This window comes from Cydia fagiglandana, chromosome 3, assembly GCF_963556715.1.
Source record: "Cydia fagiglandana chromosome 3, ilCydFagi1.1, whole genome shotgun sequence".
NCBI classification, from domain to species: Eukaryota; Metazoa; Arthropoda; class Insecta; order Lepidoptera; family Tortricidae; genus Cydia; species Cydia fagiglandana.
The window spans coordinates 20,071,199-20,095,890 of NC_085934.1; the positions used below are offsets into that span (position 1 = coordinate 20,071,199).

The window sequence follows — 24,692 nt, forward strand, 5'->3', positions numbered from 1 at the left end:
ACTGCAGCATAGAACTGCAGTTTGATAACTAAACGCAAAAATTTCAAATATGTTTCAAATCTGTCAGTTAACTGTCAAATAAATTTAAAGTTGCTAACACACTATCGCACCGCACCAAGGTCATTGTGGGACGCACCCATAAGTAAAAGGGAGAAAGCGATATCTCTTTCTCCCTCTTACTTATGGGTGCGTCCCACAATGACCTTGGTGCGGTGCGATAGTGTGTTAGCAACTTAAGGACGGGCGATCGCACTGCGACGTTATTGCTAATCGAAGTATAAATAAATCTCCACACGGCACACAAACTTAACGCGGCGTTAATAATTAATTTGAGTTGAAAGGCCAGAGTCGTTCAACAGGCTAGGATCGATGGCGTACGCCTTGTTTACTAAATAAACGCGTATTTGCGTCACCTTAGAAAACATCTACCATGGCTACTTCAGATAATAGTGACCCTAAATTGGAAGTGGAGGAGTCTCTGCTGTATTCTGCGAGACATGGTGAGCTGAAGGTAGTCAAGGCATTGCTGGAAGCGAGAAAGGAAGGGAAACTGACCTTGGATATAAATTGCAAAGGTAAGTTTTGTGACATGCATTTTAGCATAACAATGTTTGTGTTTATGGTAAGCGGCTGTGTTGTTTAGGAGTTAGGTACCTTCTCTGGATTGATTAAGATTGAATGAGAGGTAGGGAATGTTTTTGGTGGGAAAGTATGTATTTTTTTTAGACTTGATAAAAGTTGTCATGCATGAATATTTGTAAGATTGTCTGCAAATGAGTTATTTTAAATTTTGCAGGAAAATATGTACGAAAATATGCTTAGATTTTCTATAATTATAGATAACACTAAAAGTTTAGGTAAGATTTTACAAAACAGACGATAACTTAGAAAACAACTTTACTGTATTTATTAGAACTAGTATAAATATTTAAAACTTTCGGTTTTTGAACACATATTAACTGTGTCGAAACATTAGTAGATAAAGGTATGGTAACAAAATAAATTTGGGATCGACCTGTAGTCTGTGAAACAAAAAAACTAGTGTAATATGTTTGACTAGTATGACTAATTTGACAAATATTCAACAACATGACATAACTGTACCATTTAAAAATTTAAGGTCGATATAAAGACCCGTCTTAGTTGCATCACTCAAAAGGCTTACAACAACACAATAATAAATAAAATAAGTTTAAAGAAATCTTTTGACTTCACTTAAGAATAATAACTTACACCTTTTTAATGATACCATACTAGGATAATTCATCAATTACTGCCCACTAGTAACATAATTCGTTTTAAGGTGGGTATAATTAGTGAAACCTTTAATATAGGTGGGTCAGTTTTTAACCAGTGGCCAGTAATTGACGATTTTCCCTACATACATGTGTTTCCGTACATATAATTCATATTATATGTATAAGATTACTGGTTTCTTAGAACAACCTTAGCTTGATGAGTCATTGTGTTTGTATGAACAGAAACGCTCAAAACTTACTCATCTTGAACCTTATGTGTGTGGTATTAAGGTTTAAGGTTCAGTCATCAGTGTGGACTATGGTATGTGTCACAACATTGTTCAGTGACCTAGTATGCAGTATATAATGAATATAATGATCATATTTGCTCATATGGCTTATGGACTGTATCTCATTGACTCTAGTAAAATAAGTACAACTAAATATTTACCTCCTTATTCATAAACATTTACTAAAGTTAGCAAGCCGATAATAATCGTTTGTGACTTTCCATCATACAAATACGTCTGAAAGGGACAAACAATTATTATTATCGGCTTGTCAACTTTAGTAAATGTTTATGAATAAGGGGGTTAGTTTTTATTGAACAATTTCTTCTACTGTTTTCCTTATATCAGTCATTCACCTTTGACTTGACTTTTTTATTTAGATAAGAAAACGTTAGTTGACAATAAACATTAATTGTGTATATTATACAATTATTTTGTAAACAAACATCTGAAACATCCCAGATAATAATAAACAGTATTAAACTATTTCAGCTCATCATATCATAACAAAAGAACAACTACACTCGCAAGCAAAGTAACGGAACTAGTTAACTTGTATCTATTCTTAGAAAACATATATTTTTTCAGTTTTCAACCTGAAACAAAAAAAATGCTCATGCTACAATTTATACTATGTTCTGCATGAAAATAAGAAAAGTTATTGAGCAGAGAAACCGAACATGTTTAATAGACCCAGCACCTACTTTTTGGATTATCCCATTGGTTAACTGGTTGAGAATGCCTTACGGCATTAAATCCGCCATTTGTAACTCCCGTAACCACCCCGCGGGCGCCTCTCCGCTTGCGTCTCGCATGAGTCTCGAACTTTTTTTTTTCAGGCAAAACAAAAAGCAACCTAGGATGGACGCCGCTCATATTGGCGTCATATTTCGCGCACGTGGATGTGGTGGAAGCGTTGCTGGAGGCAGGCGCGGACGTGGACGACGTAAACGAGGCTGGAGACACCGCGCTGCACAAGGCTTCTTTCATAGGGAATGAGGTACCTAAAGTATTTGATGTTGGTTACAACGTGTTGATTCTTCCCAAGAAAGTAATGGACTACCAATAGTGAAGCCCTTTAAGGCTCAGTAGAAAACGCAAAACTTACTGGCTTACCTGCGAGTATTGCTATCATCTTAAAATAGGCATGCAGATGGGGACATTGGGGACCGAATCCCCTGTACGCCACGCTCCTGGTTTCTACAGAAGTTTACCTATAAGATAATAGATTGAAAAAGAATTCACGTTTTTCACGAAAAAATCGAGTGCTCGATATTTTGGGCGAACCAAGTCGTCGCAGACCGAGATTTCCTAGCTAGACGACTGGTTCTAATTGGTATTTTATATTTTTATGAGTAAGTGTTGAAACTTAATTTAATTCTTTAAGTACTTCCACTTATTTTTGTCACTTGTCTTCTTGGTCCCTCTTTCTAGGGCACTCTTTACAACCATGGTTTTGAGTTAAGCCCGCTCATTTCATTATTGACCATCTGCAGAGTAGGTATGTTAAGGCCTGATCGTGTTAGCTCGCGAGCCAACCCGGTATCCATTGCGCGCGGCTGCCTCGCGAGCCAATGTTCGATAGTTTGTCGCGCAATATGGAGACAGGCCTTTACACATTACCTTTACTAATGCTTCAATTTCTTAACAGTCAGAATAACAACAATAAATAGTTGATCGAATCAACGATGTCCAGTATCACATCTTACTCATTCTTTTTACTAGCCTATTAGCCTATTGTGTCCCACAGCTAGGCAAAGGCGTCTCCCCTTGTCTTCCGATGATTCCCGTGGTGCCTTCTCTGGCCAGTTGTTGTTGAGAAAGGTTTCTCATTAAAAGTGGTAAATATAAATAAATATCTTCTCTTCTGTCTTGTCTTCTGTACAGGAACTAGTGATCCTCCTCCTAAAACACAAAGCGGATGTGAACGTCATGAACGGCGAGGGGCGTACGGCCTGTGACGTCTGCAAGACGAGAGACGTTCAGAGACTTTTAGAGGCGGCCCAGCGCTCCGAGCGGCATGAGCGAGAGAGAAAACTCCTGAACGCTGCGAAAGCGGGACAGATAGAGGACATACAAGCGCTGGTAAGATATATTTTTAACTTTTCATGTGACGTCTGCAAGACGAGAGACGTTCAGAGACTTTTAGAGGCGGCCCAGCGCTCTGAGCGGCATGAGCGAGAGAGGAAGCTTCTGAACGCTGCGAAAGCGGGACAGATAGAGGACATACAAGCGCTGGTGAGACATTTTTAACTTTTCATGTGACGTCTGCAAGACGAGAGACGTTCAGAGACTTTTAGAGGCGGCCCAGCGCTCTGACCGGCATGAGCGAGAGAGAAAACTCCTGAACGCTGCGAAAGCGGGACAGATAGAGGACATACAGGCGCTGGTAAGACATATTAAACTTTTCATGTGACGTCTGCGAGACGAGAGACGTTCAGAGACTTTTAGAGGCGGCCCAGCGCTCCGAGCGGCATGAGCGAGAGAGAAAACTCCTGAACGCTGCGAAAGCGGGACAGATAGACGACATTCAAGAGCTGGTAAGATATATTTTTAACTTTTCATGTGACGTCTGCAAGATGAGAGACGTTCAGAGACTTTTAGAGGCGGCCCAGCGCTCTGAGCGGCATGAGCGAGAGAGGAAGCTTCTGAACGCTGCGAAAGCGGGACAGATAGAGGACATACAAGCGCTGGTAAAATATATTTTTAACTTTTCATGTGACGTCTGCAAGACGAGAGACGTTCAGAGACTTTTAGAGGCGTCCCAGCGCTCTGAGCGACATGAGCGAGAGAGGAAGCTTCTGAACGCGGCAAAAGCGGGACAGATAGAGGATATACAAGCGCTGGTAACACATATTTTTAAATTTTCATGTGATGTTTGTATGTATAGACTTTTAGAGGCGGCTCAGCGCTCTGAGCGGCATGAGCAAAAGAGGAAACTCCTGAATGCTGCGAAAGCGGGACAGATAGATGACATACAGGCGCTGCCGGCCTAGCTAAGGTCACAATCGCTATCGCTTCGACAACGAAAACCATTATGTCTCTCTATCACACTTCCATATTAGTGCGACAGTGACAGTTGCGTTTCGATCGCTACATCGGCATCTTGGCTACGCGGCCTGGTAAGATATATTTATAACATTTCATCTGATAATGACGGCCAAGCGATCTGAGCCCAGTTCCGTACCCAAAGGGTAAAACGGGACCCTATTACTAAGACTTCGCTGTCCGTCCGTGCGTTCGTCTGTCCGTCTATCTGTCACCAGGCTGTATCTCACGAACCGTGATACCTAGACAGTTGAAATTTTCACAGATGTATTTCTGTTGCCGCTATAACAACAAATACTAAAAACAGAATAAAATAAAGATTTAAGTGGGGCCCCCATACAGCAAACGTGATTTTTGACCAAAGTTAAGCAACGTCGGGCGTGGTCAGTACTTGGATGGGTGACCGTTTTCTTTTTGCATTTGTTTCCGTTTCTTTTTTCTTTATGGTACGGAACCCTTCGTGCACGAGTCCGACTCGCACTTGCCCGGTTTTTTTTTTGCAGCTAAGCAGTTCCAACCCACCCAACATCAACTGCGTGGACGCACAGGGCAACACCTGCCTGCACTGCGCAGCGTACCGCGGACACGCGCGCCTCGCCGTGCTACTGCTCCAGAATGGGGTGGATACTACTCTCAAAAATAATAGCGGTAAGTTTTCAGGAGCACAAAATACGCTTGTCAACAGTGAACGCATATATTTAGTATGGAAACCGCCTTTAGGAACATTACCGTTCAAATTCTCGGGCCAAATTAGCACACATACAAAATTACGCCTACATTTAAATAAGACGACGCGTTTACAGAGCTTGTAATCAAAGCTGGTAAACAAAATAATAGTCATCTTTTGACACTAATGGTACATATAGCTAAGTGTAGATGAAATGCATATAATGTCAATAACTACCAATCAGCGACATTAATCCGCTAATAACCTTCTTGCTATACGTACTGGCCGCTGAGAGTTTGCGGTTCATATTTGATTAGAATATGACTTGGACAGGGATAGGTTTATGCCATACATTGAAGAACCAGTCAAATAATACACGTATAATAATTTAATGCAGATTAAAAGATAACTAGTTAAAATGTTGTTGTGAAATGACAGACTACCTCAACATAAGTAAATAAATCATTGTTGTATAAATGTATTCCGCTATAATAAGTATTTTGTATAATAAGTATTTTATTATCAATTTGTATGGCAGTGCGAAGTCACATTCAGGTATAGTCTGTCCGTTTTTCTAAGATCGAGTACGCCATTGTAAATGTATGGTAAACTTGATCTTAGAATTCGGACTGGCTATACAGCCTGCAAAATTTACATGGGTAGGTACACGAATCGGGTCAAAAATATTGAATAGGCGGAGTCACAATAAATCCCCACTTTCAGTTCCAATGGAAATATTTTATATGTATATATCCGCTCAAGCAAGTTTGTCAGTAGAAAAAGGTGCAAAATTAAAATTTTGTATGGGACCACACCCGTTCGCGCGCTTACATTTTTTAAATTTGCAGCTCTTTTCTACTGATGGAAATGGCTTGAGAGAGAACCTACATATATGTGACGGTAGAGGGTGGATTCGAATGATCAACATTTTCAGATAATGTGTGTATTTGTACAATTAATTCAGTGGAAGTGTATCTACATATAGAAGACCGGCTATGATTATCTCACGAATTATATCTCATGAATAGAACATATTCTAGATATCTTTCCAGGCATCCACTTAATTTCATGTCTCTCTAATTGGACAGCTTTTTTCCATAATTCTCTGCGAATAGCATCTTGTGAAAATCTGAATGGAAAGTAATGTAAAATGATAATATCAAATTTGATTATTAATTTGAAATAATTAGGTAGTTTTTTACAGCTCCATTTCATGAATTAAAAAAGGAAAATACAAATCTGTAAGAAAGAATTCATTACTACATTTATAATTATATAGAAAATACCTAAACCAAGCACAAGTTAATAAAATAGTCTACTTCATTTGGCATAACACCATCCCTATTATCCTCGCAATTTAAAAAGTCGTATGTTGTTATGAAAGTCGTATGCAGTTATTACGTTTTAGCTTAGCACGGTAGTATTGAAAACAAATCGTTATGTTTATTCCAAATTTTACTGAAGTTATCTGTTTACTACAAGTGAAAAGTGATTCCACTATCCTTGGTATGAACTAAAATAACTTCTGCACCACTTCACGACACATGAAGACATTTTTAATTACAAAAAAACGTTGATTTTATAAATCAATTTAGCCATCCGTCACTGACTGTCATCTCGGACGAACTGAAGTTGCGAATCGAATAGTTTGTAAGCACCGCCTACAATCGAATAGTTTACGTTGGGTCATAACTGAGTGGACAGAATACTTCCATGTATATCAGTTCGCTGCTTGTCAATCATCAATCATCTTTCCAATTGGGAGACGTCCGGTCGGAAGGCCTAGGTACCGATGGACCGACGAGGTCCAGAATGACCTGTGTATAATGAATGAATGGCGTCAGATCGCACAGAAAAGGACCGAAAAGCGAAATCTAGTGTCGGAGGCCAAGATCCACTTCGGGTCGCTGCGCCAGCGATGTATATCATCTTCCTCGCGTTGTCATAGCTCATGGTAGCTGCTTCGCTTGACAACTAAAGCGCTTAGTAGTACTTTATTGATCAAGTTTTGCTTAGTTTGGGCACGGAATAAGTAAAAGTACTTCCGTACAGCAAAGAAACATACAAAACCGAAGTTTGACAGTGATTCACTAACCCTCTCGGCTATTTAGGGTTGTCAAAATTCAAGTCGATATCTTGTTTGTGGTCGTGTTGTACGCGAAGCCGTCAAGTTATGTCAACCACAATAATTGCTCGGAGCAATGCTGAACTGAACGGAGCCGAGAATGCCCAAAAGGATCAGTTTCGCCCCTCTGGTTTGGAGCAAGGTGATCTGTATATGATGGTCCAAAATGATTTATACTTATTTATTTAATTTGTTGTCCAGGTCAACTAGCGATAGACATGGCGAAAGACCAGGAAATGCGTGACGTTCTCAGTGTGCGGCCAGTGCAGAGGTTACAGCGGACCGCAGCGCGATTCGAAGGCCCTTTGCTCAAGAGGTCGCGGTTTCTCGGCTGGAGACCGGTTTGGGTAAGTTATGTTTATTATATTTTGTACTGTATACCACTTAAATGTTCTGCGCTTGCTTAGCTTCTATTTCTTTGCGGTTTGCTTTTCAGGCATCTGAAACTACTACCTAACGAATCTGACCTAACTATATATTGACTTAGTGTGACTATCGAAAATACATTAAATTTTGGGCATAAAAAGCAACTAGGACTTGTTACGGTGTTATAGAACTTATAGTACCTACTAGTATTTTATACAATCGTGATATACCTAATAGAGAGTTTTTCAGTCGAGTACCGTATTTAGGAGACGAAGCTTGCTGAGTTGCCTAAGTAAGGTACGCGATTGAAAAGCTTGATTATATCACTATTGTGTACAATACTTTTTTTACGAGTCAACAAAAATAAAATACTTAGGGTCGGTTGCACCAAACTGTTCGTATCGTTAAAAGAGTTCGCAAAATTTTTATGTATGGGTTTCATAGTAAAGCGCCGGGGCACGCCGGCTGACGTTGTCAGTCTGTCAAATGTGGTTGGTGCAACTGGCCCTTAAACTAGTAGAATAGATACGAGAGCAGCCGCGATACCTTCATACTGGTACGCGCCCCGGCCGCCAGATTGGTCAATGACACCTCGTAACTCATGAGGCCCTGGTACTTGCTCCGCGCTAAATTCAATTTTTAGACAGTTGTTTTCTCGATTTTGGCCACCGTAGCCTATGGAGACTAAAAAGCAACACTAAGTGGTTTTTGTGGTCTATGGATGTTGCTATATTAAGGGTACTACACCTTCCCCGCCGCCCTTAGTCGTGCCACCCCGTCGCCCCCGTACCGCGAAGGCGAGGACTCATTTAAGCGGTCGGTCTATAGGAATTTCATGATCTGGCTGATTTTCAAACGACGACATTTTCAACCTAGTTTCTTTGCAAGGCGGTGCTCCAACGCGGCGTGCTGCTGTACTACGGGTCGCGCGCGGAGGCGGCGCGGGACACGGGGCGGTGGCGCGCGCGCAAGTACCTGGACGGCGCCACCGTCGCCGCGCCCGCCGCCGAGCCCGCGCTGCTGCTGCCCGCCTTCAGCGACGGCGACCAGCACCGCCTCGCCGTGCCGCGCCAGCCCAACCAGGACGTCGCCGCCACCAGGCAGGTCAGCTACACTACCGGGGTGCAAGTACCTGGACGGCGCCACCGTCGCCGCGCCCGCCGCCGAGCCCGCGCTGCTGCTGCCCGCCTTCAGCGACGGCGACCAGCACCGCCTCGCCGTGCCGCGCCAGCCCAACCAGGACGTCGCCGCCACCAGGCAGGTCAGCTACACTACCGGGGTGCAAGTACCTGGACGGCGCCACCGTCGCCGCGCCCGCCGCCGAGCCCGCGCTGCTGCTGCCCGCCTTCAGCGACGGCGACCAGCACCGCCTCGCCGTGCCGCGCCAGCCCAACCAGGACGTCGCCGCCACCAGGCAGGTCAGCTACACTACCGGGGTGCAAGTACCTGGACGGCGCCACCGTCGCCGCGCCCGCCGCCGAGCCCGCGCTGCTGCTGCCCGCCTTCAGCGACGGCGACCAGCACCGCCTCGCCGTGCCGCGCCAGCCCAACCAGGACGTCGCCGCCACCAGGCAGGTCAGCTACACTACCGGGGTGCAAGTACCTGGACGGCGCCACCGTCGCCGCGCCCGCCGCCGAGCCCGCGCTGCTGCTGCCCGCCTTCAGCGACGGCGACCAGCACCGCCTCGCCGTGCCGCGCCAGCCCAACCAGGACGTCGCCGCCACCAGGCAGGTCAGCTACACTACCGGGGTGCAAGTACCTGAATAGAATAGAATAGAATAAAACTTTATTTTATATAATTTAAGTTACAGAGTTATGGCCCGCCAAGTGCAAGCAGTATTATTTTACATATATGTCTTAGGTATTAAAAGATCTAATGTAAAGTAAATGGGGCTCAGTTCAGACATGAACTGGCTCACGCGAAAGCTATGTATACATTTAAATGACAGGGATACGAGGTGGGGCCATTCGCTTGGAGAGTGGTTTTCCTCTTTCGTGTCTACACACATAGTCAATTTCACCAGTACGCAGACCAGGCAACATAGGATTATGGTGGTTCGGCTTATCATATCTGTCCCCGGGTTGCGTAAGACCCGGAATTTGCTGATCCTTTAACTTACGGAGCATGTCTTCATGGAGGTCTCTAGCACGTATGTACCATGGGTCTTCATCAAGCATCTCCCAAATGATTTCTGAACTCGTGTTACGGGGAAAATTAGCAGCTGTTTTCAATGCCATGCGGTATTGTCTCTCTAATTCAGTCAACCTAGATTTACTCACCCTAGGATAGAGTTGAACTATGCCATAATCTATTATTGGTAACAGAGTCGCTTTTATTACTTTTATTTTTGTTTCCAGCGAGACCTTACTATACCATCCTATAATTGGCGCCAGCATACCGCGAACCTGTTTAACCTTTTTAACTGTATTTTTTACATGTTCTTTCATGACTAATCTTTGGTCAAGGTGTACTCCAAGATATTTAATACTCGATTTGATTGGCAAGTTCTCATGTTGGAGGCGTATGGCCCGACTGTATTTTCGTTTGTTAGTAAACATGGCGCAGTCCGTTTTACTGACGTTGCACTTCAAACCCCATTCCTTATAATAGTTGATCACCGTTTTGGCAGCCCATGCTGCACGTCGCGATGCAGTATCTGGACGACAAGCTTCATTGAGAATACATAAATCATCAGCATACTGTGATAACGTTAAGCCAGCTATGTTATTCTTGGGTATATCGCTCACATATAGATTAAATAAGATTGGTCCCAGAATGGAGCCTTGTGGAACCCCATGCGGAACTGGTATTGTTCTTCCGTACAACGTGCGAAGTTTACCACGCACTTCTCGGCCAGAAAGGTAATTCTCAATTAATTTTATTACATTATTTGCCATTCCAGCCTCAAACAGTTTCTTACTTAGCCCCGCGTGATTAATCGAATCAAACGCTTTACTAAGATCAGTCGAGACCATGGCTACGCTGTTTCCCTGAGCCAGAGCGTCGGTAATGACTTTGCCAGTCCGTAAGATTTGGGTACCCGTTCCTTTATTTTTTGTGAAACCATGTTGATATTCTGGAACGAGTTCTAGTCGATTAACTTCAGACAGAATTCGCCTGTACATGATCCTCTCACAGAGTTTACCCATGATACTTAGTAACGTAATCGGACGATACGAAGCAGCCTCGGTATGGGACTTGCCCGGTTTATGCAGAAAAATACAGTCACCTAGCTTCCATCTCTTTGGATAATAGCCCGTGTGTAAAGTATAGTTTATAATGCATGCCAAGCCGTTATGGTACGCTGGACCAGCAAGTTTCAATGCATCTGCCCTTAATTGATCAGGACCTGGCGCTTTCTTGTTTTTGAAGAGGCGAAGAGCTCGTACTACCTCCTCCACGTCAGTACGCGGTAGTGGTTGGTATGGTGTAAATATTTCAGAGTTCTTGTGATCATTATCTATATTCGCTTCCTTAACAACTGCTGTATCGACCAACGTGTTAACTGTATCTTCTTCTGTCAACATTCCTGGCAGGTCAGGAAGACGCTGTGGCTTAACTTTAAGTGAGCGTTGAATTTTCCACATTTTAGAGAAGTTATCAACGGGGCTTTCAATGACGGTATTCCATTGAAGCTCTCGATATTCTTGTAGTGCTCTTTTCAGAATGTTTTTAGCAGTATTGTATATACGACGTAAAATATGTCCTGGTGGTGCATTTTTTGCTTTTAGTTTACTGCGGTTGCGATGTAGTATCATATACTGGATGTTCATCGGTAGTTCTTCTTTCCGGTTTGTCTCTCGCAGAGGTGCCATTTCATCTAATGCCCCAGTCAGTATTTCTTCCATTTTATTGACATATGAGTCAGCTTCAGCATCAGTACTTGGTTCTGGAAGCGGCAGATTAGCTTCAATAATGCTTTGAAATTTGATTCGAGACTCTTTAGATTCAGTAATATTCCGCATGGTTCGTCTAAGTTGGATATGTTCGGACGTTTCTATGTCTACCTCTAATTGCCATGGATAATGATCCGATGAGATAGAATCAAGTTGTTTAGTTCGATAAGTTAATTCCATAGCCTCCTGTGTAACTAGTGCAACATCGAGTATTCCGTCTCCTCGGTGACATGGACGCGATGGTAAGTTGGTATGGACTAGCTTTGCTTCTCTATTGTTAATGGCATGTCGTACTAAGTTGCCAGCCCCCTGTGTTTGAGTATGTCCAAGTTCCTGCATCCTTAAATTCAAATCTCCAACATTAATTGAAGTAGTGTTATCTTCCAGTAATGCGTCCCAATCTGCTCGGATTTGATTAAAGCGTAGATGTGGATTATACAGACCACGTATAATTATACCGCCATTTAATGTTTCCAACCTAATGGCCACACCCTCTATACACCTGTCTACGTCTTCCACTCCTGGGATTACTGTAGTAAGATTCCAGCGAAGACCTTGTTTTATATACATAGCCGTAACAAGATGAGCTGCCCTGGCATCAATGATCTTATTGAAACCCAGTATATTATATTTGCTTTTAGTGAAGTCAATTTTACACTCATTTAATATTAAAATATCCGGTTTATGTTTTAGCGCCAACTGTTTAAGTTCAATATATTTGTTTCGAAGGCCTTGAATATTACAGTGCACAATTCTCAAGCACTGTATTCTTTTTCGAAGCACGTTGGGCAACTTATCCATTAATGAGTTCCAACACAAAATCAAGAATCGTTTCTGCGGGATATCCCTTTGCTTGTAAACTCTTCATGAGATCTTTAGCCTTGGAGAGTAAATCAGATGAAGTATTGACTTTACTTTCTTCCTTTTCGCCAGATTTACTCATGGTATCAGGGTTGTTTGTTATTCCTGCTGTGACTGCTACGTAACTAGCGCCATTCTTTATAACCTTAGAATTGTTTACATAATCACGTTTACGTGGTTGCTGTTTCGTCTGTTGGATATTTTTAGCGAATGCCTGACGCCTGTCCTTTTGTTTTTGGACTTCTAGCTGAAACAATGGGCATTTTGCTTGTCTAGCTGTATGCCCGATTTCGTGACAGTTATAGCAAACATGCCAAACTTCTCCATTTTCTTGTTGTTCTATAGACTCTGGTTGTTGAGGTCTACGGCAGTGAGATTGTACATGGCCAAATTGCCAGCACCTTTTGCACTGAGTTACCGCTGTATCTCGAACTTTATATTTTTCTAATGTTGCCCGTTGACATAAGATATACTTTATGTCTCGAGCCACCCTCATGTCAGTCTCCCCGGGAAAAATGAGAATTAAAGTCGAATTTTTCATAACAATTACTCTTTCTAATTTAAGGCCGTATCTTGTAAGAATATCTGCTTTGATCTCATCCTCTGTATAGCCATCTGCATGGATGCCCTTGGCTACAAGTTTCTTTGCTGGGCGGCGATCGTCCTTGCAGCCGTGCGAGTAATAATTATATTTAATTGGGTTTTCCTGCAGCTTAGAGTCTATCGCCTGATATGCTTCTCTGTTTTTCGGAAAATACGTAATTTTCTTACTCCTTGGGTCTGCTCGTATTTCACAGTTGGTACTTCGAGCCATTTCATTCGCTGACTTCCACTCATTCTTATCAGTGATCCAGTCCTCATATTCACACACAAAGGGAGGGTAACGTTTCGTGCTTTTTTCCTTATCAGTAGTTTGAACAGGCTCAGTCATTTTCGGTGGAGCTGCGGTAGGCACATCATTGTTACTCCACGGATCATCTTTAGGTAGGTTAGTTACAGGACTAGCCAGAGGTAACATACGAGGTTTTCGAACACGGCGTCGCTTGACCGCTCCATTATCACTCAGGACTGAGATAGTATCGTCTAATTCGTAATCGTGTTCATCTTCCGTCAACGGCAGTATAGAGAAAGGGTTACTCGTTTCTAAATTAGCCTTCGGTATAGTGCTCAATCCAGTATTTTTATAAGTCTTTGATTGCGTTTTGTTTTTGTGCGCAATCCTATTGCTAGGCAGTATAGCATCCTTTGTTGTCATATTGGTTTCCATGGTTACCGTCTTAGTAATACCTCTAGAATCATTATATTTTTTCAGATTTTCTTCAGATAATTTCTGTTTTGCATTTTTAAATCTAGCTGATGATGTCCATGGTCCCTCAACTAGATTTTTCGCCATAGGTTTTATGCTGTCGCATCTGAATTCGACGCGGCTCAGTTTTTTACAATAGGTACATGTTATTCTCTCGCGAATAATGAATTCATTTTGTGGAATTACTTGCACAAATAATGGTCCTGAGCACTCACACAGAGGACCCTTGCCTTGTTTAAGTTTATTTATATTGGTTAGGTAGTGTACATACCTAGTTTTCAATACTACGGAGCCGTCCGAGGTTCTTTCCAATTCGCTATGAATAAATATTTTCACAGCACTAACTTGTCCACATACACATTTGTGGTTTTTACACATAGATTGATCGCCAATCCAGTCATAAAAGTTTGATTCTTCAGATGAATTATCACAATAGTAGCACTGCACTACGTCTTGTCCATTTTTGGCACTTATTGGGGCATTGTTTGCCTCAATTCTTTTCATAGGTAGCTTATCGCCCGCTTTACAATCCTTATCGACCTCCATCTTACACTTTTAACAAAAATCTCGCACAGAACCGCAACAATACGCGGCACACGCGATGCACATAGACCTGGCGCTGCCTCACGCAGCCCCGCACGCAGCGGGGCATCAATTGAGTAGCAGCCTCGTATACGCACGTGCGTTCGCCTCGACTGTCAGTGCGCGACTTCAAGTACCTGGACGGCGCCACCGTCGCCGCGCCCGCCGCCGAGCCCGCGCTGCTGCTGCCCGCCTTCAGCGACGGCGACCAGCACCGCCTCGCCGTGCCGCGCCAGCCCAACCAGGACGTCGCCGCCACCAGGCAGGTCAGCTACACTACCGGGGTGCAAGTACCTGGACGGCGCCACCGTCGCCGCGCCCGCCGCCGAGCCCGCGCTGCTGCTGCCCGCCTTCAGCGACGGCGACCAGCACCGCCTCGCCGTGCCGCGCCAGCCCAACCAGGACGTCGCCGCCACCAGGCAGGTCAGCTACACTACCGGGGTGCAAGTACCTGGACGGCGCCACCGTCGCCGCGCCCGCCGCCGAGCCCGCGCTGCTGCTGCCCGCCTTCAGCGACGGCGACCAGCACCGCCTCGCCGTGCCGCGCCAGCCCAACCAGGACGTCGCCGCCACCAGGCAGGTCAGCTACACTACCGGGGTGCAAGTACCTGGACGGCGCCACCGTCGCCGCGCCCGCCGCCGAGCCCGCGCTGCTGCTGCCCGCCTTCAGCGACGGCGACCAGCACCGCCTCGCCGTGCCGCGCCAGCCCAACCAGGACGTCGCCGCCACCAGGCAGGTCAGCTACACTACCGGGGTGCAAGTACCTGGACGGCGCCACCGTCGCCGCGCCCGCCGCCGAGCCCGCGCTGCTGCTGCCCGCCTTCAGCGACGGCGACCAGCACCGCCTCGCCGTGCCGCGCCAGCCCAACCAGGACGTCGCCGCCACCAGGCAGGTCAGCTACACTACCGGGGTGCAAGTACCTGGACGGCGCCACCGTCGCCGCGCCCGCCGCCGAGCCCGCGCTGCTGCTGCCCGCCTTCAGCGACGGCGACCAGCACCGCCTCGCCGTGCCGCGCCAGCCCAACCAGGACGTCGCCGCCACCAGGCAGGTCAGCTACACTACCGGGGTGCAAGTACCTGGACGGCGCCACCGTCGCCGCGCCCGCCGCCGAGCCCGCGCTGCTGCTGCCCGCCTTCAGCGACGGCGACCAGCACCGCCTCGCCGTGCCGCGCCAGCCCAACCAGGACGTCGCCGCCACCAGGCAGGTCAGCTACACTACCGGGGTGCAAGTACCTGGACGGCGCCACCGTCGCCGCGCCCGCCGCCGAGCCCGCGCTGCTGCTGCCCGCCTTCAGCGACGGCGACCAGCACCGCCTCGCCGTGCCGCGCCAGCCCAACCAGGACGTCGCCGCCACCAGGCAGGTCAGCTACACTACCGGGGTGCAAGTACCTGGACGGCGCCACCGTCGCCGCGCCCGCCGCCGAGCCCGCGCTGCTGCTGCCCGCCTTCAGCGACGGCGACCAGCACCGCCTCGCCGTGCCGCGCCAGCCCAACCAGGACGTCGCCGCCACCAGGCAGGTCAGCTACACTACCGGGGTGCAAGTACCTGGACGGCGCCACCGTCGCCGCGCCCGCCGCCGAGCCCGCGCTGCTGCTGCCCGCCTTCAGCGACGGCGACCAGCACCGCCTCGCCGTGCCGCGCCAGCCCAACCAGGACGTCGCCGCCACCAGGCAGGTCAGCTACACTACCGGGGTGCAAGTACCTGGACGGCGCCACCGTCGCCGCGCCCGCCGCCGAGCCCGCGCTGCTGCTGCCCGCCTTCAGCGACGGCGACCAGCACCGCCTCGCCGTGCCGCGCCAGCCCAACCAGGACGTCGCCGCCACCAGGCAGGTCAGCTACACTACCGGGGTGCAAGTACCTGGACGGCGCCACCGTCGCCGCGCCCGCCGCCGAGCCCGCGCTGCTGCTGCCCGCCTTCAGCGACGGCGACCAGCACCGCCTCGCCGTGCCGCGCCAGCCCAACCAGGACGTCGCCGCCACCAGGCAGGTCAGCTACACTACCGGGGTGCAAGTACCTGGACGGCGCCACCGTCGCCGCGCCCGCCGCCGAGCCCGCGCTGCTGCTGCCCGCCTTCAGCGACGGCGACCAGCACCGCCTCGCCGTGCCGCGCCAGCCCAACCAGGACGTCGCCGCCACCAGGCAGGTCAGCTACACTACCGGGGTGCAAGTACCTGGACGGCGCCACCGTCGCCGCGCCCGCCGCCGAGCCCGCGCTGCTGCTGCCCGCCTTCAGCGACGGCGACCAGCACCGCCTCGCCGTGCCGCGCCAGCCCAACCAGGACGTCGCCGCCACCAGGCAGGTCAGCTACACTACCGGGGTGCAAGTACCTGGACGGCGCCACCGTCGCCGCGCCCGCCGCCGAGCCCGCGCTGCTGCTGCCCGCCTTCAGCGACGGCGACCAGCACCGCCTCGCCGTGCCGCGCCAGCCCAACCAGGACGTCGCCGCCACCAGGCAGGTCAGCTACACTACCGGGGTGCAAGTACCTGGACGGCGCCACCGTCGCCGCGCCCGCCGCCGAGCCCGCGCTGCTGCTGCCCGCCTTCAGCGACGGCGACCAGCACCGCCTCGCCGTGCCGCGCCAGCCCAACCAGGACGTCGCCGCCACCAGGCAGGTCAGCTACACTACCGGGGTGCAAGTACCTGGACGGCGCCACCGTCGCCGCGCCCGGGAAAAGTGCGGGAAAATAGGACCATATGTACTGTAAAAGAAATTTCCAGCAGTGTTAAAAAAATAGGCGAACATATTTAAAAAAAACCGGGCAAGTGCGAGTCGGACTCGCGCACGAAGGGTTCCGTAACATAAAGCAAAAAAAAACGGAAAAAATGCAAAAAGAAAACGGTCACCCATCCAAGTACTGACCGCACCCGACGTTGCTTAACTTTGGTCAAAAATCACGTTTGCTGTATGGGAGCCCCACTTAAATCTTTATTTTATTCTGTTTTTAGTATTTGTTGTTATAGCGGCAACAGAAATACATCATCTGTGAAAATTTCAACTGTCTAGCTATCACGGTTCGTGAGATACAGCCTGATGATAGACAGACGGACAGACGGAGGGACGGACAGCGAAGTCTTAGTAATAGGGTCCCGATTTACCCTTTGGGTATGGAACCCTAAAAAAGATCCTGACGAATTGAGAATCTCTTTACTTAATATCTTGATGTCAGGAATTTCAGGTCTATCCTATAATTGTGTAAAGTTCTAGTAATCATCATAATTATTATATTGCAAGAATGAGTCTTTGATCTACCCGCACTGTCAAGCGTTTATTAATGTATTTGTACAGTCAGCAGCAGAAGTCGCTATACACTCGAGGTGCTCAAAGAGAGGTAAACGTTTAAACTGTCAAAGAGTTGTTGACTGTCATGGTAGCATTTACTTGTGAGCGTTCAACATGTCACAAATATCTTAACAGTCGCTATTCATTAATTTCTACACTTACAACAAATCATTAATACCTTAGCTGTCAAAAAACCACTGGTATTTAAGCGCTCAACGTGTCAAATATATCTGAACAATATGGAAAATTAGACGTTTAAAGCATACATGTATGGTCGTATATTGAATGAATAATAGCTATGCTAATTTCAGGTAAAGCGTTTTGACAATCATCGAAAGCAGTACAGTCTTGTCATCACATACATCTATCTCACGTTTTGCCCTTCAACCATTTGACAGGGGCCTGTCAGTCAACTTACTGCAAACTATTTCTTTTATTGAATAGAATCATCAAAACGAATGAGTGACACATAGCGAAAACTAACTGAAGCCGAATTTAGAGCCAATTGTCAAAGCACGTTGTGGTCTTGTTACTAAGGCGTTTGCTTTTCAAAGCAGAGACCGCGGGTTCAAATCTCAGTCGGACGCACCTAGAGATTACAGCTTTTTTTTGGGTTTCATTTCTATTATTAATTTGTGGTTTTATATTAATTTCGCATAACTTTATATGTTTTTTGAAGATATGTCACATGTAGCGTATGTACGACTTTCTAACAGAACGTTGTAGGTTTGAACCCGCAGTGGGCGTTCCTTAGATTACTCCTGTGCGGAATGCCATTTGATGTTTACTGCTAGGTTATACTAACAATAAGTTCAAAGATATACAGTATGTATCAGAACGAAAGGCCAAGAAAGAGACCCATTAATGTTTAGGTCATACTGAACAACTTTTACTATTGGACCAACCCCGAAAATGCGGAAAAATAATTGGAAGTTTCATACATTTTGCTGGTCTGATATTGAAGTTTTCTATGGGAGAGTAATTTTTTTTCCGGGTCCCATAGTAAAAGTTGCTCAGTATGACCTAACAATTAATGGGGTCTCTTTCTTGGCCTTTCGTTCTGATATCTACTGTATATAACTCCGTATACTCTATCCTCTCTGCTAAGTTGTAAAAACTTCGTCATTCCTATGGTCAACAGTTAGCATGTTGCGTAGGTATATGCATGGCAGTGATGGTTTTATCGCATAGGTACATCTATAAAAGAGGAGGCACCGTTCTTGCGGATCATGAGAGTCATAGTTGGATATGCTTAACACCTTTACTGCCCGTGCTCCTCACGTGGGGCCACGGCTAGCCTCTATTACAAAGCCATAAGGTTTATATGTCAGATTGGGACAGTGAACGTGTTAAGTTCCAATTCTATTATTTTCTCCTTCGTTCTTTGATCGATTCGGAGCATCGTATTTTAGTACTATATAGTATATTTTAGTACAATAAGCGGGCTAAATAAATATATTAACATATAATATGCTCTACGATTTGGAAGAACGGCCGCCTATGACAGTTAAAATAAAAAACCGATCATTCTCGTAGAACCTAAATACTTATTTACTGTCTAAGTTTGACACTTGACGATAAAATACTTCTTTAAGAAAGGAGGTGTCAATTCGTAGTAACTACAGTATTTTTTTTAAAGTTAAACAGATAAAATGTTGATGCTTAGTTACCATTGAAATAACAATTGCTTAGGAACTGGTGGCACCCTGGCTGCTGACTTACGTGATTGGCAGTGCGTGTAGGTATTAATGACAGCAGCTTGAATTTGAGTGCTTAGTTACCACTGACTTTGTAACCGTTATTGACATTGTGATTAAATAAGGGTGTATGTGTTAAAGAAAAACTCAGAAGTTAAGATATATGTGACGAACTGAAAGCCTACGCTAAAATGACAACTTAGATGTCCTTATTTTTGTGACGATTAAAGTGTATATGTTTTCTTGGACACCTTGCCCGCTCAGGTATATCTGCTGCTGACTGTATATACCTACATTACAAATAGGTACGTAACTTTTGAATTTTTTTTCAGTCATGGATAACAGCGTTTAACGAGCATATAGCGTATTCCGGGCACTATCTTTGGGCGGGGGCGTCGCCCGACACCGCTAAAGAGGCCACCGAGGATATGGAGGATGAATGCAAACCGTTAGGTTAGTAAACCACATGGTTAGAGGCGCTTAAAAGGTTTTCCTTTATTGTGGAATGTCTTATATCAATAAGCGCCACTTCCACCATGTTACTAACCCGGGGTTAAGCGGTTAAACCGTTAACCCACTGTCAAATTGTACTGGTAACCATGGTAACGCCAGATTTAATCGGTTAACCCCGGGTTAGTGGAATGGTGCAAGTGCGACTAAGTAAATTAATGTAGGTAGCTAAATGTTTATTACTATATAGTTCGTTTTTTTAGCATTAGAAAGAACTCCACAGAAGCAAGCGTACTGTTTTTATCAGGCTCTTTAATTGTTAATAATGATTGAATTATCTAATGTAGCACGGTCAATACATATAATTTACTTCAAATTATTACCGCTAAAAGTGCCGGGTTTGGAACCACAAGCTTACTTCTGCGAAGTTCTTTTTAATGCTAAAAAAACGAACTATAGCCCCTGCCCAGAATTTTGTACAAAAGTGTTAGACACATAAAAAGTATCCTTTGGCCATTAAGAAATTATAAAATTATCTGTGTGCCAAATAATACTCAAATAAATTTAGCAGTTTTGACGTAATAAAGCATTCGAACTATAAAGTTTACGATTTAATAAAGCAGTCGAGATAAATTGTGTTTTACATACGCTACCTTTCCCAGGTTCTATGCAGGACGCCCTGACCGCCGCGACCAATAGCCTCGCCCTACTCGACACGCAACTCCGAGAGTGTGGTGCTATAGTCGCAGCTCTCGATAAATCCGTCAACGTTGGGAATTCGCTGCACCACTCCGCTTACATGGTTAGTTAGATAATAATTTAATAATTATAATTCAGTTTACTGCTGGGCACAGGCCTCCTTTCATGCGCGAGAGGGCTTGGGTAGTTAGATTTTGATGAAATGCCTTTACGGCACACAGTGGCGTAGTGTGAACTAATCTAGCCGTGGGCGAAGTCGCATCTGCGAGGCCCTTTCACTGTGCCCGAAGGGGCCTCGCGCGAGGCCGTTGGCGACGGCCCACTTCGCCCATGCCTAGCTAGGCCACTGACGGTACAGGTCACGTCCATTTTATATAAGGATTATTTTGATTTAAGTAATCGTAATATTTCCCAACAGAGGTTCCAGCACGCGTGCGGCACGGGCGCTGAGGCGCTTAGCTCCTTACGTCACTGCGCTGCGCTCGTCGCTCAAGCGAGAGACGCTGATTCCGCGCGGCTCAATCGAGAGGTAAGAGGTAGCGTCTACCAGGTGTGGCCTGGCTCACTCCGCGATTTCGTCGCTTTGCTACAGGTAGCTAAAAGTACATCCGTTCCGCCCCAATTTTGGGGAAAGCCATAAGCCGCGCGTGGCGCTGTCGCCACCTAGTGGCGATATCTGTGCTGATCGTAACAGACGCGTTTTGTTAGAGTGAGGCTTCTGTACCTAGTATTATTATTTATTCTGTGCGTCTACACAAGAAAAGGCAGGTTTCTCCACTAGATGTTGCTGTGCTGTCTGCTGTGGACGATTTGGACAGTCAAGGTCAAAATATCGATCTGGATCATAGCAGTCCCATGTTTTTATCGCCTATCATCATACCTGTCACGTCCTAAAAGTGACGCATGCTACCGCTTATATGAATAAATCATGAGAAAGATTAATTTTTTCCTCTAGGAGAAGAGCTTTTGTGTTGTTGTGTCCTAGTTTCCCCTCTGGGTTGGAAGCCTAGTTTCCCCTCTGGGTTGGAAGGTCAGATGGCAGTCGCTTTCGTAAAAACTAGTGCCTACGTCAAATCATGGGATTAGTTGTCAAGCGGACCCCAGGCTCCTATGTGAGCTGTGGCAAGATGCCGGGATAAGACGAGGAAGAAGAAGAGAAACTTTGCCCCTCCCGCCCTTGAATTTACTTTCAAATAATGATTTGTTTGTGTGGACCCGGGTATGTCCTTAAACTACGTCCAAGACCACCGGTGGACGGGCAGCAGCGTCCCTCAAATTCGGTGTACTCGACTGCGATCGCCAACCCGCCTGCCAAGCGTGGCGATTATGGCATTCACCCCCCATAACAAGGGGGAGGCCTATGTTTAGCAGTGGACGTCTTATGGCTGAGATGATGATGATGATGAATGATTTGTTGCAGATTGAACGGAACAGGGTATTAGAGGAAGCTCTAGCAGCGTTGGCGAGGACGCACCACGCTCTAGAAATGTCTGTTGCCGAGGAACTCACTAAGGTAAGTACTTACCCCCTTATTCATAAAACTTTACAGGCCTGATTTAGTTAAATTATGTTTTATCCCTTTCTTACAAATACATAAGTCAAAATTACAGATAAAGACAAACTATTCATAGCTAATTCAGGACAAAACCTAACTCGTTTATGAATAACGTCATTAAAATTTACCTTCTTATTTATTAGTTCACGTACTGCTTTTAATTAAAAATATAAGAATACCATTAAAATCCTTCATCTGATATTTTGTTTTGTTGTAGAGCAAACGAAAGAAGAAAACGCCGTCTCAGAATGATTCGAAGGAGAATTTCTTCGACGTCTTTGAAGGTAAGAATCATTTTTAAATATAATGTACGAACCCTCAAATACCTTTGCTAAATGAATAAAATCATATAGATAACAATTTCATCAAAAAATACAGCGTTTTAATCTCCATCTACACCGTATATACACGGTGTAACATGAGCAAACCGAATAATTTAAACCACGCATTTCTGAGATCAAAAGAAGTAAAAAATGTAATATGACTTTAGGTCAATTTCGCCAAAAAAAAAATTTTTTTTTTGTTTTGTTTTTTCAATTTTCGAACGTATTTGTACATAAAAAATAAATGTTATTGGTAAACTTGTCACTTAAAATTGATTTTTAATTTTTTTTTTCGTAGAATCTACTTTTTGCAAAGTGTTACTTGTCACTTTTGACATCTATCAATAAGGATATTTAGACTACGTCCCATAGCAGCAACATCACCATCAAAAAGGCCTTTTACACTATGTAACATTAAAAACTTGTTTTTTTTTTTTAATTAATAATATCTCTGAAACTAGGCGAATATCAAAAAAGTTTATAGGACATTTTTGTCTCTAAATATGATCAGGAATACGCTGTTAAAATTATTCGGTTTACTCATGTTACACCGTGTATTTTGACATGGAACCCAAAAAAGCCTGTTTGGGAATAAGGAAATATCCTTATTATTATTTCGAGTCTGTCTTGTCTCATTGTTGGGAAAGGGCCCAATTTCTCCGCTGACTTCGGTCCAGTGCTGTCTGGCTATTAACCTTTTAATAGCCGTAGACTGATATTGTAAGACTTACAAAATCGGGCTCATTTCGCCTCGGTCTGATAAATAAGCCAAAACTTCGTGTAACTTCGTACCGCCGTAGACACGAGCACGCTTGATGAAAAAATCTATAGCGGTTAAAAGGTTAAATTCAGTCCCTAGTTATCCCTGACGGGGTCTGTCATCCGAGTTCCTTGTTTATAGTGTTTATATTTCTACAGATACGGACGATGATGATGACACCCTAGTGACAGCGGGGCTGTCCAGCCCTCTCGGGGCTTTGAGTCCGTGGAACAGCAGCCCTGATCTCTTGCGACGGACCCCTATAGGTAGTCTTGACGGTAAGCATGTGACAAAATTTAAGAGAACTATTGTGCTTTAGAAAAGATGTATTTTTGGTGATTATTTTTTGACAATTGTTATCTTAGGGCGGTATTCCACCTATCCCGTTTTTTTGTCCAATGTCATTGCGTCTCACTCTCTCATTAAGCAAAATGTGCGACGCAATACACATTGGATAAAGAAATTAGTTAGGTGGAATACCACCCTTAAAAACCGTCGTGGATTTTCGATGTCATTTCTTCATCAAACCCCATTATTCGCAGGAGACGTAACTCCCACAAACGAACAAAATGGCGGCTCGCCTCTATCCAGCTCTCCCACCTCTCTACACACCGCTCTAAGCCCCGCGTCTTCCCGTGGAACCCTCGTCTCCCAGGGTGGCCATGTGTACAGGAACGCGAGGTATCGCAGGAACAAGAATCCCAGGTTAGTACACAGATGTAACCCCACAGGCAAGATGGCAGCACTCTCACCTCTCTATACACCGCTCTAAGCCCCGCGTCGTCCCGTGGAACCCTCGTCTCCCAGGGTGGCCATGTGTACAGGAACGCGAGGTATCGCAGGAACAAGAATCCCAGGTTAGTACACAGATGTAACCCCACAGGCAAGATGGCAGCACTCTCACCTCTCTACACACCGCTCTAAGCCCCGCGTCTTCCCGTGGAACCCTCGTCTCCCAGGGTGGCCATGTGTACAGGAACGCGAGGTATCGCAGGAACAAGAATCCCAGGTTAGTACACAGATGTAACCCCACAGGCAAGATGGCAGCACTCTCACCTCTCTATACACCGCTCTAAGCCCCGCGTCGTCCCGTGGAACCCTCGTCTCCCAGGGTGGCCATGTGTACAGGAACGCGAGGTATCGCAGGAACAAGAATCCCAGGTTAGTACACAGATGTAACCCCACAGGCAAGATGGCAGCACTCTCACCTCTCTATACACCGCTCTAAGCCCCGCGTCTTCCCGTGGAACCCTCGTCTCCCAGGGTGGCCATGTGTACAGGAACGCGAGGTATCGCAGGAACAAGAATCCCAGGTTAGTACACAGATGTAACCCCACAGGCAAGATGGCAGCACTCTCACCTCTCTATACACCGCTCTAAGCCCCGCGTCGTCCCGTGGAACCCTCGTCTCCCAGGGTGGCCATGTGTACAGGAACGCGAGGTATCGCAGGAACAAGAATCCCAGGTTAGTACACAGATGTAACCCCACAGGCAAGATGGCAGCACTCTCACCTCTCTACACACCGCTCTAAGCCCCG

The 24,692-nt window shown here is 45.9% G+C and overlaps 1 protein-coding gene across 1 annotated transcript; it reads left to right on the top strand.

Annotated features, from left to right (window-relative positions):
• The first annotated feature begins 52 nt into the window (after window positions 1-52).
• On the top strand, window positions 53-24,194 carry LOC134680322 (oxysterol-binding protein-related protein 1-like). Its single transcript, XM_063539436.1, has 14 exons — window positions 53-89; window positions 239-575; window positions 2,368-2,528; window positions 3,416-3,613; window positions 5,080-5,224; window positions 7,570-7,715; window positions 8,623-8,838; window positions 19,700-19,820; window positions 20,480-20,619; window positions 20,935-21,045; window positions 21,937-22,029; window positions 22,289-22,355; window positions 23,313-23,432; window positions 23,697-24,194. Exons 2-14 carry the CDS (start codon window positions 431-433, stop codon window positions 23,924-23,926), a joined length of 1,893 nt encoding a protein of 630 aa, XP_063395506.1. The 5' UTR covers window positions 53-89; window positions 239-430; the 3' UTR covers window positions 23,927-24,194.
• The last annotated feature ends 498 nt before the right edge of the window (window positions 24,195-24,692 follow it).